We start from the raw sequence: 14,458 nt of genomic DNA on the forward strand, positions 1-14,458 counted from the left end.
CCCCGAATGTGATAGCTCTTTGGGGATCTCCATTTTTTCTCGTATGAGGAGAACATCCTTTTCTCCCCTATCATGTGGTTTGTGCACCCTTTATCGATTATCCAACTTGATCCACCAGATGCATAAACCTGCAAAACAAATTTAGGCCTTGTTCTTAGGTACCCAAACGGTCTTAGGTCCTTTGACATTAGAAACAAGCACCTTGGGTATCCAAACACAAGTCTTGGGACTCTTGTGTTTGCCCCCAACATATTTAGTAACTACTTTGCCAGATTTGTTAGTTATAACATAAGAGGCATCAAAAGGCTTAAATAAATGTTATGCTCATTTGATGCATTAGGAATTTTCTTTTTAAGCATTTTGATATGACTGGAATGTCTAGAACTAGAAGCCTCATTTTTATACATAAAAGCATGATGAGAAATAGTGTGAGGTTTTCTAGCATGGATTTTCCTAATCTTATGCTCAGGATAGTTTGTAGGATATAATATATAGCCCTCTTTATCCTGAACCATGGGAGCCTTGCCCTTTACAAAGTTAGACAATTTCTTGGGGGCATTAAGTTTGGTGTTGTATTGGTTCCCATGTTGGAAACCAATCCCATCCTTAATGCCAGAACGTCTCCCATTATAGAGCATGCTTCTAGCAAATTTAAATTTTTCATTTTCTAGCTCATGCTCGGCAATTTTAGCATTTAGTGTAGCTACGTGATCATTTTGTTGTTTAATCATAGCAAGGTGATCATCAATAGCTTCAACATTAATGTCTCTACATCTAGTACAAATAGTAACATGTTCAACAGTAGATGTAGATGGTTTGCAAACATTCAATTCATCAATCTTAGCATTTAGACTAGCATTTTCATCTCTAAGACATGAAATTGCATCATTGCAAATGCTAAGCTCCTTAGACAAATTTTCACATTTCTCTACTTCTAGAGCATAGGCATTTTTCAACTTAATAATTGTTTTATTTTCCTTAACGAGCAAGTCCTCTTGGCATTCCAAGAGATCATCCTTCTCATTAATGGTTTCAATTAATTCATTCAATTTTTTCTTTTGGTCTATGCTAAGGTTGGCAAAGAGAGAAACTAAATCATTTTCATCATCACTAGAACTACCCTCATCACTAGATGTAGTATATTTGGGGGGGTACTTCTAGTGTGTACCTTCTTTTTTTGCCATCCTTTGCCATGAGACACTTGTGGCCGACGTTGGGGAAGAGAAGTCCCTTGTTGACGGCGATGTTGGCGGTGTCCTTGTCGGAGGAGGATTCGGTGGAGCTCTCGTCGGAGTCCCATTCCCGCCTCATGTGCGCCTCGCCACCCTTCTTCTTGTAATATCTCTTCTCCTTCTTCTTCCCTTTCTTGTCTTCGTCCCTATCGCTTTCACTAGAATATGGACATTTAGCAATAAAGTGACCGGACTTACCACATCGATAGCACACCCTTTTGGAGCAAGGCTTGTAGTCCTTCACCCTCCTTTGTTTGAGGATTTGGCGAAAGCTTTTGATGATGAGCGTCATTTCCTCGTTGTCGAGCTTGGAGGCGTTGATTGGAAGCCTACTTGGTGTAGACTCCTCCTTCTTTTCTTTGTTGCTTTGAGTGCAATGGGTTGCACCTCGGGTGTAGAGGTGGAGCCTTGTTCCAAGTTGACAATGTGTTTGGAGTCTTTGATCATAAGTTCAAAGCTCACAAACTTGCCAATCACCTCCTCGGGAGACATCTGTTTGTATCTAGGATCCCCACGTATTAATTGAACTTGAGTAGGATTACGAAATACGAGGGATCTAAGAATAACCTTGACCATTTCATGGTCATCCCATTTTGTGCTCCTGAGGTTGCGCACTTGATTCACCATTATTTTGAGCCGGCTGTACATGGCTTGCGGCTCTTCCCCTTTGTTGAGGACGAATCGACCGAGCTCTCCCTCGATCGTTTCGCGCTTGGTGATCTTGGTCACCTTGTCCCCTTCGTGCGTGGTTTTGGGGACATCCCAAATTTCTTTGGCAGTCTTCAACCCTTGCACCTTATTATACTCCTCTCGACACAAGGAGGCGAGGAGTATAGAAGTTGATCAGGAGTTGAAGTGCCTAATTTGGGCGGCCTCATCCGAGTCGTAGTCCTTGTCCCCTACTTGAGGTGCCTGCGCTCCAAACTCAATAATATCCCAAATACTTTCGTGGAGTGAGGTTAGATGGTGTCGCATTTTATCACTCCACGTGCAATAATCTTCACCATCAAAATATGGTGGTTTGCCTAGGGGTATGGAAAGTAATGGAGCGTGCTTTGAAATACGAGGATAGCGTAGGGGCATCTTACTATACTTCTTACAGTCATGGCGCTTAGAAGTAGTGGACGACTCGGTGCTGGAGGTGGAGGGTGTTGAAGAGTCGGTCTCGTAGTAGACCACCATCTTCATCTTCTTTTTCTTCTTGTCACCCCTCCTATGTGACTTGATGAAGTAAGAGGATTCCTCCTTGTACTTGTTGCCGGACTCTCTTGAAAGAGTCTTCCCCGAGCCTGTGGGCTTGTCGCCGGTCATGATCTCCCTCTTGGCGTGATCTCCAGACATCACTTCGAGTTGGTTAGACTCTTAATGAAGCACTGGCTCTGATACCAATTGAAAGTCGCCTAAAGGGGGGGTGAATAGACGAAACCTAAAATTTATAAACTTTAAACACACACTAAGGCCGGGGTTAGCATTAGAATTAAATTCAAGTCCGAAAGATTGTTTCTCTTGCTAAGAGTTACTCAAAGGGTGCGGATGACGTATGTGAGCAAACTCAAATCAATACTAGCAAGGAAACATTAGAGATAGGAAAGAGGGCAAACAAATCAAGCGAGAATCAAGGCGAGTAGACATGGTGATTTGTTTTACCGAGGTTTGGTTCTAAAGAACCTAGCCCCCTTTGAGGATACCACAGAGGTCGGGTATATTTCAACCCTTTCCCTTTTCCAAATGGTCACTTAGACCGAGTGAGCCTTCTTCTTAATCAAACGGGTCACTAACACCCTACAATGACCACCACACATTTAGGTGTCTCTTGCTTAGCTTTACAAACACTTAGAAAAGGAATGAGGAAGGAAGAAAGGCAATCCAAGCGACAAGAGCAACAAATGAACACAAATGATCCTCTCGCAAGCCCTTAAGCGCTAGAGTTGATTTTGGGAACTTGGAGTGGATTGACTGCTTTGATTGTGTCTTGGAGTGTCGGACTTTGCTCTTGCAATGAACGAAAACTTCAGAATGCTTGGGTGGCTTTGAATGAGGTGGTTGGGGGTATTTATAGCCCCCAACCACTTCCTAGCCGTTGGCAAAGTCTGCTGGCGATGGGCGCACCGGACAATCCGGTGGCGCACCGGACAGTCACTGTTCGCTGTCCGGTGCGCGCCACGTCAGCGTGTCCGTTAGGGTTTGGAGCTATTGACTGTTGGAGCCGTTTGTCTTTTTGCTGCACCGGACAGTCCGGTGACCTCTGACTTCTGCGCTCTGACTTCTGTCGCGGTACTGTTCATCATTGTTCATCTAATTAGTCGACCGTTGGCGCACAGGGAGCTGTTGCTCCGCTAGCTCACCGGACAGTCCGGTGGCACACCGGACAGTCCAGTGAATTATAGTGGAGCACGCCCAGAAGAACCCCGAGAGTGGCTGGTTCGCTGGCTGCTGGCCTGGCGCACCGAAAAGTGTCCGGTGCACACCCTTTTTTAGCATACTCTATGTCCTTTGCTCCAATTTTGATTATGTCCCTAACTAAATTTCTTTCTTGGTTTGTGTTGAACCTTATGCACCTGAGATAAATGATATATAGACAAACTAGTTAGTTCACATGGTTTGTGTTGGACGTCAACCACCAAAATTGATTAGAGGAAATGATTAGGTCCATTTCCCTTTCACTCTCAGCCTCGCTGCTAGCTTGCTGCCTACTTGAGCATAACCGCGCTAGCTTGCTTGGCTTGGCTTGGTTGCTTGCTCTCCGCTAGCCTGCTTACTTGGCTGCTTGCTCTCCGCTAGCCTGCTTGATTGCAATGGATTTAAGCTACGCGAGGTCGGTAAAAAGAAAGGCTCCATGAAGTGGTAGTTGTATTATGTGTAACAATATTGTCTATATATTTTAGTTATTCATATTTCGTAGTGGGAGTAGGACTAATTAAGTTTAACGTGTAGATTTGAAGAGCTATTTTAGCCATGCTAGCAACACACATCCTATTACTCGTCGAAGTGGTGTATATTGAGAGGGAGATATTCAAAGGAATTGATCTTGAATCTATTAAAAAGGCATTTCAAAAGAAGAAGAATAGGAATATGCAACTACCAAAGTCTCCTAGACGTAACTAAAATAATTATAATTATCGGTATGTCACGTGTCACTAGAGTCTACTTGAATATCTTGTATTAAATTTAGCTCTTTATTTTAATGATAATTTATGCTTCCTCTTTGTTTGACAGCTTATATTTGGTTAAATTGCTGATTTGACATATAATCTACAAGGAATTCTTCATCTAAGGTACTTCTTAATGATGGTTTTGTACTAAACTTTTGTTTTACTGCAAGATATGTCTTTACCATTGCCATACCTTATTTTTGGGTCGTGCTCCGCCATTGTTTGCCGGTGGTGACATCAAGTGTTGAAAGGGCAGTATCTGCAATGAGTTTGGTGAAGACTAGATTGAGAAACAAGATGTGTGATAGTCTTTTGGATGATTGTCTTGTTACATACATCGAGAGGGATATTTTCTTAGAAGTGAATGAAGAAGATATAATTGAAACTTTTATGGCGTTGAGGAAGCGCAGGCCAAATAAGTAGTATTATTGCAATCTTTATGTTTAATGTATGCAACTTTCATGTTTAACTGTTGAATGTCAAACTTTATATCTATATATCGAATTGTTTACCAAATTTACTATAAAATTATATGTACATTAGATATAATTCTAAATGGAAATTTTGTTGTGGCACACCTTATGTAAAAATCCTAGGTCCACCATTGCCTCTAGCCCCCGACACTGTCGTTATTGTCGCTGGCAATGGGGAACCTATCACTGGCATCCTTCTTGTGCGCGATGATGAAGATGACCCTTACTATTAGTCTATTATTATTTTGCCCAAATTGAGCCCATTACCTTTCTGTGGGGTCCATTTAAGACAGAAAAAACATTTCAATAGCACGCAACGGAACCGAAAGGAAAATTTAGCTTTGTTGAGACTCTGAACAGCAAAGCATAATGTATCAGCAGCACGGCGATGCAGTATCTCATTCTCATCCAGACCGCTATTGTCAGCAGCACCAGTTTTGCTATAGGTGCCTCCGTGCAGCCACTAAGCAGACGTGCCACGGCGGGATGGGGCGAAGGATATGGAGCGGATGGAGGAAGCAGTGATTCTCCTCTATTTGTGGACGCTGGCTTGGTTGGGTTTTGAGATTTCTATGAGCCGCGATGAGGAACAGAGAATGAGGGTGATGCTGAGTTGGTGACCCGCAATAGAATGAAGCAAGGATTTGTGCAGCAAGGAGACTATCTAGCAATTAGCATGAGAAAGAGAGGTGATTGTCTTTTTTAACGTTGTCATTAAACACCACTAGTTTGCTACTGTTGATATAGAGAGAAGTCAACTTTTATTTTGAGAAAATCATCTATACAGATTTATGCCATGTAAAAACTACAACCTCTTGTATATTATTATTATTATTGTGTGTTGTATTATGCTTAGCCATCCACCTATATCTTACCATCATTGTTTTATTTAACATTTTTCCATGCATTTTATTTTTAAAACAAAATTAAATTGATATACTTTTAATCACAGAAGACAGGGACGGCGGCGACTTGCGAGCGGTCGACTATCATCGAGTAGTAGTGCGGTGAGCTACCGGCAAGGGCGAGTGTGGGCGACCGCCGGTGAGGACGAGTGCGGACGGGCTGCTGGCGAGGAGTGCGTGCCGACAGGCAGCGATGACAGATTCTTGAATCACATCCAATGGTCAGTGATAATATCTAGCCTTAACTTTTCCATCTTCTGCTGATTAAAACTATCTCCACTGGAAAAAACTACTTAATTTGGCTTTTATCTTTGATACTTGTAATGATTCCCCTTTTCCCACCCTTTTTGCACCTCTACTATGAAGCAGGCAACACATTGCAACAATGATACCTCAAAGAAATCATGGATCGTCTCAAAATGTAGAGGATAATCCTGTAATTTTCTCATCTATCACTTCATATTTATGTTTCATTATTTAAGCTTTGTAATCTTATTTTGCATATTTTATTACGTTGGGAAAGAAGTCATATTGTATTCTATTATGAGATCAGAACTTCCTGATGCAATAGCAAATAATATCTCAATCAACCCAACCACCAAGGTGAGAGATGTTCCTCTTATAAGGGAGTTTACACAAGTTTTTGTGACTCGCGTGCTAAAAAGGAAAACTACTCTACCACGACCATACTTAGGTGTAGAGAGTATGGAGATGCCCTTTTTATGCCCATTGTATGGCCAACGAACAAGGTAATACTACATCCTTCAAATGTTCTATATTTTTAGATGAGTCATAACAAAAAAAACCAACATGACCCAAGGTTCTGCAGCATCAGTTAAATATTTTCTTCCCATCATATAGAGTTGTGTATAAGTGTAGAGTTGGATTAAACACAGAGTGAATAGTACAACTTTATTTATAACTGGTATTTATAACTCTGTATTTGTAAAAAACAGAGTGAAGAAGCCATATATAGCGCATATTGGTATTTATAACTCTGTATTTTTAGAAACAAAGTGAACAATTTGAAAAAGGCATTTAAGTAGTCCATGTATCCATTGATTTAAAAAACATGCCAACACATAATAGAAAAAACACAGATCCAAACCGTTGGGTAAACAAGTATTGTATATATATTTATCTAGAGTTTAAGTGTTCTAGGACTAGATGCCCAGACATATCAGTTAATTGGTTATATGCAAAATATGGTACCATGACCAGCATGTCATCTAATTTTCTCACAAAATAAGAATGTTGTAAAAGGAGATTTAGTTGCTCCTCTTTTGCTATATATCAGAGCATGCCAACTACACATAAATAACATGATTGCTTTCCTACAATATAGGTTGTTTCCTGCAAAATCCAAATCGAAACACACTGCAGGTCTTAGGTGCAGTACTCATGTTGATGGAGAAACACAAATGAACACGACGATTTGTTTCTCGAGGTTCAGTTCCGATTTCCAAAGAACCTACTTCTCGTTGAGGAGACCACGTAGGTCGGGTCTCTTTCAACCCTTTCACTCTCTCAAATGGTCACTTAATTAGAACGGTTGCGTGCTTCTTCTTAATCTCAAGTGTCGTAGAACCTCCCAAGTTATTGGGCCCACATGCACCTGTCCTTGTCTCAAAGACCTCAGACGGCTATGCATGTGCACCAAACAACTTAACAGGATCTGTCCGAGTGTCCCAAGGACTCCGGATAAACACTTACCACCAAGGTGAGAGATGTTCCTCTTAGAAGGGAGTTTACACAAGTTTTTGTGACCCACGTGCTAAAAAGGGCAACTACTCTATCCAAGGTTTTGCAGCAGCAATTAAATATTTTCTTCTCACCATATATAGTTGTGTATAAGTGTAGAGTTGGATTAAAAACAAAGTGAATGGTACAACTATATTTATAACTAGTATTTATAACTCTGTATTTGTAAAAACAGAGTGAATAACCCATATATAGCGCATATTGGTATTTATAACTCTGTATTCTTAGAAACAAAGTGAACAATTTGAAAAAGGCATTTAAGTAGTCCATGTATCCATTGGTTTCAAAAACATGCCAACACATAATAGAAAAAACACAGATCCAAATATCTAAATAAAATATCTATGTAGCAAGAACTAGTGATATAGGAGTAGAATTTGGCAGTATTTCTTGTTACAGTAAACGAGAAAACTCTTATCTCCCTTCTATCCAAACTGAAAGTCACCTAGAGGGGTGAATAGACAAAACCTGAAAATTATAAATTTTGAACATGAACTTCACCCGAAGTTAGCATTAGAAAGAGTAATAATGAAATCGGAGTGCAGAAGATGGTTCTTCTTGCCACGAGTTGCTCAATCAATGTGCAGATTTACTTTGGAAGCTAACTCAAAAGAATAAGCAAGAGCACTTTAGAGAGAGGGGAGAGAAAGAATCAAATCACAAGGTAAAGATCAACACAAATGAACATGACGATTTGTTTCTCGAGGTTCAATTCTGAAGAACCTACTCCTCGTTGAGGAGACCACGTAGGTCGAGTCTCTTTCAACCCTTTCTCTCTCTCAAACGGTCACTTAATTAGACCGGTTGCATGCTTCTTCTTAATCTCGAGGGTCACTTAGACCCTTAAGGATCACCATAGAATTATGTGTCTCTTGCTAGCTTTATAAGTCACTTGAGAGTTTAGAAGGAGATGAAGAAAGCACGGTCAAGAAAGCCAAGCAACAAGAAAAACATAAGATCACACTCTCTCAAGACTTTCCAAGTCACAAATCACTAACGATAACTAGTCACAATTATGGCACTTGGAGAAGCTTGGGAGCTTTCAATGTGTCTTGGGATGAAGTGCTTGCTCTTGTATTGTATGAGGATGAATGGAATGCTGGATGGAGTGAATGGAGGTGGTTGGGGTTATATTTATAGCCACCAACCACTTCCTAGCCATTGCCCACTTTCTGCCAACCACGGACGGTCCGCGCTCCTAGCCCGGACGATCCGCTCCTACACACATCAACGACTGAAATCACAACGGTCAGCAGTAATGGCTATATCAACAGCTATAAGTGCATTAAATGTGTCGTCAAATGTTAGATAAAGCAGTTGCGCACGGTCTGGGCGTGCACCCCAGATGGTCTGTGGGGATGCTAAAATGAATTTTACTGAATCTAGCACTTTCAGGTTTATCTAGATTCCAATGGGTGGACGGTCTGTGCCTAAGGTCCGAACGCTCCGCGCTTGGTCTCGGACGCTACTCTTCTCTCCTTCGAACAGTCCGTGGTAGAAGTCTTGAGATTTGCATAGTTCCTATTTGAGGCTCACTGAGGTGTCGCGGACAGTCCGCCAGAAGAGCCCGGACGATACGCGCATAGGTGAATTCTCCAAAAAGCTCTCCTGTTTAGAATAATCTACGGTATTCCGGACAGTCGATTTAGAATTGAGATGGTTGGACTTATGCACCTGAGAATCAATCAACTAGGCAAACTGGTTAGTCCATTAGGTTGTAATGGTCATCAATAATCAAAATCAATTTAGAGAAAATGGTAAAGGTCATTTCCCTTTCAATATCCCCATTTTTAGTGATTGATGCCAACACAAACCAAAGCAAGTATAAAGTGCAGAAATGTAATTAGTTTGCAATTTTGACAAGAGTGCATAAATTACTGAAGTGAAATCAGTTCTAAGTACATATGAATGTTTTGATATAGTTAAAATTTTGGACCACATTTGCACCACTTAGCTTGTTTTTTTGCAAATCTTTTGGAAAAGTCTTTTCAAATTATTTTGCAATTGTCCTGAGGTATAAGAATAGAATTTTTCAAAAAAACATTTTCAATTTTGGAAGATGCTCCCCCTTTTTCAAAATACTTCTCCTTTGGCCAAATAAAAGGTCCCCCTGAAATCATTCTCCCCTTTGGAATAAATACTTTTTCTCCTCTTAGCTGTTAAGAGGGTTTTTGCAAATGTAGTGGTAACAATTTGGAAGATAAAAAGTTTTCAGAAAACAGTGGTGGCCAAATAAAAAGTTTGCAAATGTAGTAGCAACTTACAACCATGGTTATGAATACTCAACTAACTAATAAGAGAGACACATTCGAGTGGTCTCTACATCAGCATGGTCGGTTCATGGTTTGGTCAATGTATCCAACTCTTATAATGCCGCATATTACACCTAGAAGACATCCTATATAGAAACTTAGGATTCCTCTAAAGATAAAGGTTTTTATATGGTATCTTATCAAGAACATAGTCCTTACCAAAGACAACCTAGCAAAAAAAGCAATGGAAAGGAAGTTTAAAGTGTGTTGCATGTATTTTAGATGAATTCATTCAACACCTTTTTTATTGCTATATTGCTAGATGTGTATGGCTGTGTGTTCATGTCTCCTTTAATATCTTACCACCTAGAAGCATACAACATATGTTTGGAAGGTGGATGGAAGGGGTAGATGGGAACCTTAGGAACAAGATTTGGTTCGGAACTTGTGTCTTTTACTGGACAATTTGGTTATGTAGAAATGATATTATTTTTAACAGTGCACAAGTGCCTACTCCTTTGCATGTAGTCTTCAGAAGAACGTACCGGATGAGGGAGTGGGCAATAATGCTAAAGGGAGAAGACAAACCACAAATAAAACTGGATGTCGTCTGCTTGAAACGACCATGATGCAGATTTTCGCTTCCAATGGATGGAACTTTTCTAGCAGGATCACATTTTAGTAGCTTGTGTTTTGTCTCTGCCTTGGATTAACATGTTATGTTTGTGCTGTTGGGACTTGGGATTATCCTTGTTATGTTGCTGCTGTTGGGACTACCTTTCTTAGTCGATATATGTTAGACAACTTCATGCGGCGGAATTATATATTCCCTTTTTCTAAAAAAGAACTTGTTGAAGAAACCCGGCGCGGGATTTGAACTTTACTCTTGCAAATAATTAAACAAAGGTGGTTAGGCGGGAAAATGAAGGCTCAAAAGCTCCATCGAACCGTGAGAAGACGCGGGCTACAGAAGGAAACCTGGAAGCCCAATCCAATCAACACTGCTAAACAAGTACGTACCCGAGCCCATAAGATATTGAGGCCTGTAACAGACCCGAAGTGAGATGTGGGCCAATGTCCTCCTCTTGAATGTCTGGGCTTTGCTGCGCCACTAACAGATGGCCCAACATCAGTCACTTACGGCCCTTGTGCCAGTGACTTCTGCAACAACAAAAAAAACTAAAACAAAATGGCCGTGCGCCTCACATCTTCCCTCCGCCAGTCCGTTGACACCCCCCCCCCCCCCCCCCCCCCCCTCGGCCATCCACCGGAGATGGGCGCCGCCGGCAAGCCTCCTCCCCTCGTCTGCTTCAAATGGCCGTGGGGCCCTAATCCTATCCCATCGGCGAGCTCCAGCCCCAGCCCCTGCGGCGACCTCGAGCTCCCCTGGCTCTTCAAGTCCATCCGCACCCTCGCGCAGGGCCTCCTCATCGCCGGCGACATCCCCTCCCCCGCCTCTTCTCCCAGCGGAGGAGTAAGGGGCGTTCAGAGGCGCACGGGTGCCGCGGTGGTGGAGGTGGACCGCGGGGACGCTGAACAGCGCGCCCTGGCGGCATCGCTCGCGAGCGGGAGGCCCGCCACGGTGCTGGAGTTCTACTCCCCGCGCTGCCGCCTGTGCGCCTCTTTGCAGGGCCTCGTTCGCGAGCTCCAAGACGGTGCCAGTGGCTCCGCCAGTTTCGTGCTCGCTGACGCCGAGGACGACCGGTGGCTCCCCGAGGTATGTCGCCCCTTGCCATCTTCTGGGAAAATTCAGACAATTTGTCAGATTTGTGATGCCGATTTGGGTGCTCTGTTCTCTACAGAGGAAAGATAAACCTTTGCAATAGTGATTTAGCCACATAGGTCTTCTTCTGTTAATTGCCTTTGCTATGGTAATTTAGCCATATTGGTCATGTTCTGATCAATTTATGATGACTAGATGCTATGTTGCACTTTGATGATGAGAAATTGATGATTAGAAAATCAGTAGGTTCCATGGTAAATGATCCTCCCCTTTTCTTTTAAGGGGTGTTTGGATCCCTCCATTTTAAAGAAATTGGAATCTACTTGATAAAGTATGCTATTTGTTTGGAATTTGACATTTTACCACTTTCCAAAGTTTAGATATAAGACTCAAATTCATAGGATGAGAGAGTTGAAATTGATTTTATATATCACTAGTCTATGTTTCTACTCTGCAACTTATAACACGCTCTTCAACTTAGTCCCCTATGATAGAAATGTAGCACATAAATATCTCTCTCATATGGTTAGCAATAATATACAAATACTTTCTATAAAAATCATATTAGCTTAATTGATTTATGTCTAAATCACGATTATTAGAATGAAATTGAATTCCAAGGATCCAAACGAGGCGCAAGGTTATCATGTTTCATTTGTCTTATTTACCTCGTACAGTGTCAGTTTGAAAACTTAAGTTCGGTCATCACACCATTTAGACCAAACATTGCATTCAGTTATGTGACTTGCGCAGCTTGAGGGACAATGCCATGAAAATGGAAAAAAAATTTGGTGCAGGTCATCTACAAACAAGAATGTTTGCAGTCCCTCACAAAAAGGAAGATAGACCCACCCATAGCAGCAATAACACAACTAAAACATTATCTGATGGACCTACAGGTAAGGTCTATATTCTTTTTTGTGGGGGGCTGCAAACATTCTGGTCTGCATCTGGTCTGCACCAAATTTTTTTCCCATGAAAATACCCAGGCGTTTGTTTTGATTCTTGGACATTGTGAAGATTGTCACCTTAGTATTTAATTACTTTGCACAACAATGAAAGGGTGAGAAGGAGCTTCATACGGTATATATGCTATCACTCTTATTACTTAGTTCCACGAGTAGATATGATTTCTAAAGGTTTGCCAGACCAACGCCAACGGTGGTGACATCAAGTGGGCATTGGTTCCACATTAGTATGACTGGTTGAAGATATGTGAATATGTCAGATGGTTGAACATTCATCCTTGGTGATGGAAGCAGTGATTTGTTGAATTGCATCATGCCTGGCCATCAAGGGTGTTAAGTTACAACCAGGGACTTCGGTGCGATATCTACTTTCTTCACCAGTTCACTAATGGAGCATTATATCAGTTGTTGCTGATGCATACGGTTTACTTAACTGTTCAAGTAATTAATTGATTATGATACAGTCGTCAATTGGTGTCCATGCATAAGTACTTCCTCTGTTCTCAAATTATTGTTTACTTTGTCTTTGTCCTAAGTCAAACTATTTTACTCTGACTAAGTTTATAGAAAAATGTACTAACATCTACAACATCAAATTAGTTTCATTAAATTATTCATGAAATATATTTTGATATAACTCTTATTCGAAATTGTAGGTGTTGATACATTTTTCGAAAAAAAAAAACTGTCAAAGCTAGTGAAATTTGGCTTAATACAAAGCCAAAGTAAATTATGATTCAGAGTAGAATGAGTACTATCGTTTTTAATTGGCCAATAGGTTAGTTTACATTTTAGAAGAAGAATGTGAATAGAGAGCTCAACATAGGTTTACTTGAGGGTTGATGGAAAACCTGCTCTGACAATTTTGCATGTGTACGGATATGTGATAGTTCTGGTGGGGCTGCTAGTTTTTTAAAACATGGACTTGTGCGACTGTGTATTAACTGTGCACGTAAGCTATAGGCTGATATCTCTTCCTTTTACAGGTATTGGCAAATGCCAAGTTTAAAATTACGAAATTTCCCATTCGGATGAGCTGAGGCAGTTAGAATTTATATTATCGCGTTAAGGTGCTGAAGCGACCACAGGTTTCAGCATCATAATAGTTCTTGATGATTGAAGCTAATCCACATAGAACAACCAATAAGCACTGTGGGTTGTGCTTCTGCTGCCATAAAATGACAGTCCTTGTTTACCAGCCTAGTTTGGATTATGACCTTATTATTTCTTGAATGTACATCTGCAACTCTGCACCGGAGCATCATACCACTGCTCCAAGCATATATCATTTATGTAAAAACTGAAATGAAAATTCAATATTCTGACAGTCAATTTGTTTTTTAACCGCTTGCAGCTTCTGCATTATGATATCAGATACGTCCCTTGCTTCGTGCTCCTGGACAAGCACGGTAGAGCTCTAGCGAAGACTGGAGTACCAACCAGCCGGCAGCACGTTGTCGCCGGTCTCCATCACCTCCTGAGGATGCAGCAGCCATCCGGACTGGAAGGAAACCAGAATGCGCCTCCGTCATGAAGCCCAAATACCTGAGCAAGGCCTGTATTGACAAAGAAAAATTTTCAGAATGTGCCTTTTGTTTTTGCAAGCATGAACAATGGGCAAACATTGATGCGTTAATTCTTTAGCTGGTAAGTACAGATTGAAGTTGGTGCAAAAGCAAAAGGCAGGTGGTATTTTTTTTATGATATCCGCCTTGAAATAACCTTGGAATTTGTCTCATAGATCTTCTAGGATAATTTTTTTTCTTGTTCATTCATCAGCAGTCATTCATATTCTTGGTCCACTAGCTGTCTCATGCTTAATCTTGAAAATGGACTTAACATATCTGTAACACCCCAAAATATTATTTTGGGTAATTTAGAAAAAAAATTCTAAAGTAAAAAAAAATAGTTATGTTTTGAAACAAGTGGTTAAATAAAAGGTCCAATATGAATGACTGCCATAGTAAACCATGAAGAATTAGTTAAACAAAC

The 14,458-nt window shown here is 41.0% G+C and overlaps 1 protein-coding gene across 2 annotated transcripts; it reads left to right on the top strand.

Moving 5' to 3' along the window:
* Positions 1-10,976: 10,976 nt before the first annotated feature.
* Positions 10,977-14,202, top strand: LOC103652812 (uncharacterized). 2 transcript variants are annotated; one of them, XM_008679788.2, is made up of 3 exons: positions 11,032-11,492; positions 12,296-12,397; positions 13,821-14,202. In XM_008679788.2, exons 1-3 carry the CDS (start codon positions 11,049-11,051, stop codon positions 13,998-14,000), a joined length of 726 nt encoding a protein of 241 aa, XP_008678010.1. In that variant the 5' UTR covers positions 11,032-11,048; the 3' UTR covers positions 14,001-14,202. The 2 variants fall into 2 exon arrangements, with proteins under 2 accessions (XP_020408045.1, XP_008678010.1); XM_020552456.2 differs by lacking the exon at positions 12,296-12,397 and having other exon boundaries at positions 10,977-11,492.
* The last annotated feature ends 256 nt before the right edge of the window (positions 14,203-14,458 follow it).

Source organism: Zea mays, chromosome 4, assembly GCF_902167145.1.
Source record: "Zea mays cultivar B73 chromosome 4, Zm-B73-REFERENCE-NAM-5.0, whole genome shotgun sequence".
Taxonomy (NCBI): Eukaryota; Viridiplantae; Streptophyta; class Magnoliopsida; order Poales; family Poaceae; genus Zea; species Zea mays.

What these genes read in the sequence shown, in the direction of transcription:
- LOC103652812 (XM_008679788.2), top strand. Translation starts at nt 11,049, where the DNA reads ATGGGCGCCGCCGGCAAGCCTCCTCCCCTCGTCTGCTTCAAATGGCCG. An exon ending in ACGACCGGTGGCTCCCCGAG is followed by an intron (nt 11,493 to 12,295) that starts GTATGTCGCCCC and finishes AATTTGGTGCAG; the next exon opens with GTCATCTACAAACAAGAATG. An exon ending in ATTATCTGATGGACCTACAG is followed by an intron (nt 12,398 to 13,820) that starts GTAAGGTCTATA and finishes AACCGCTTGCAG; the next exon opens with CTTCTGCATTATGATATCAG.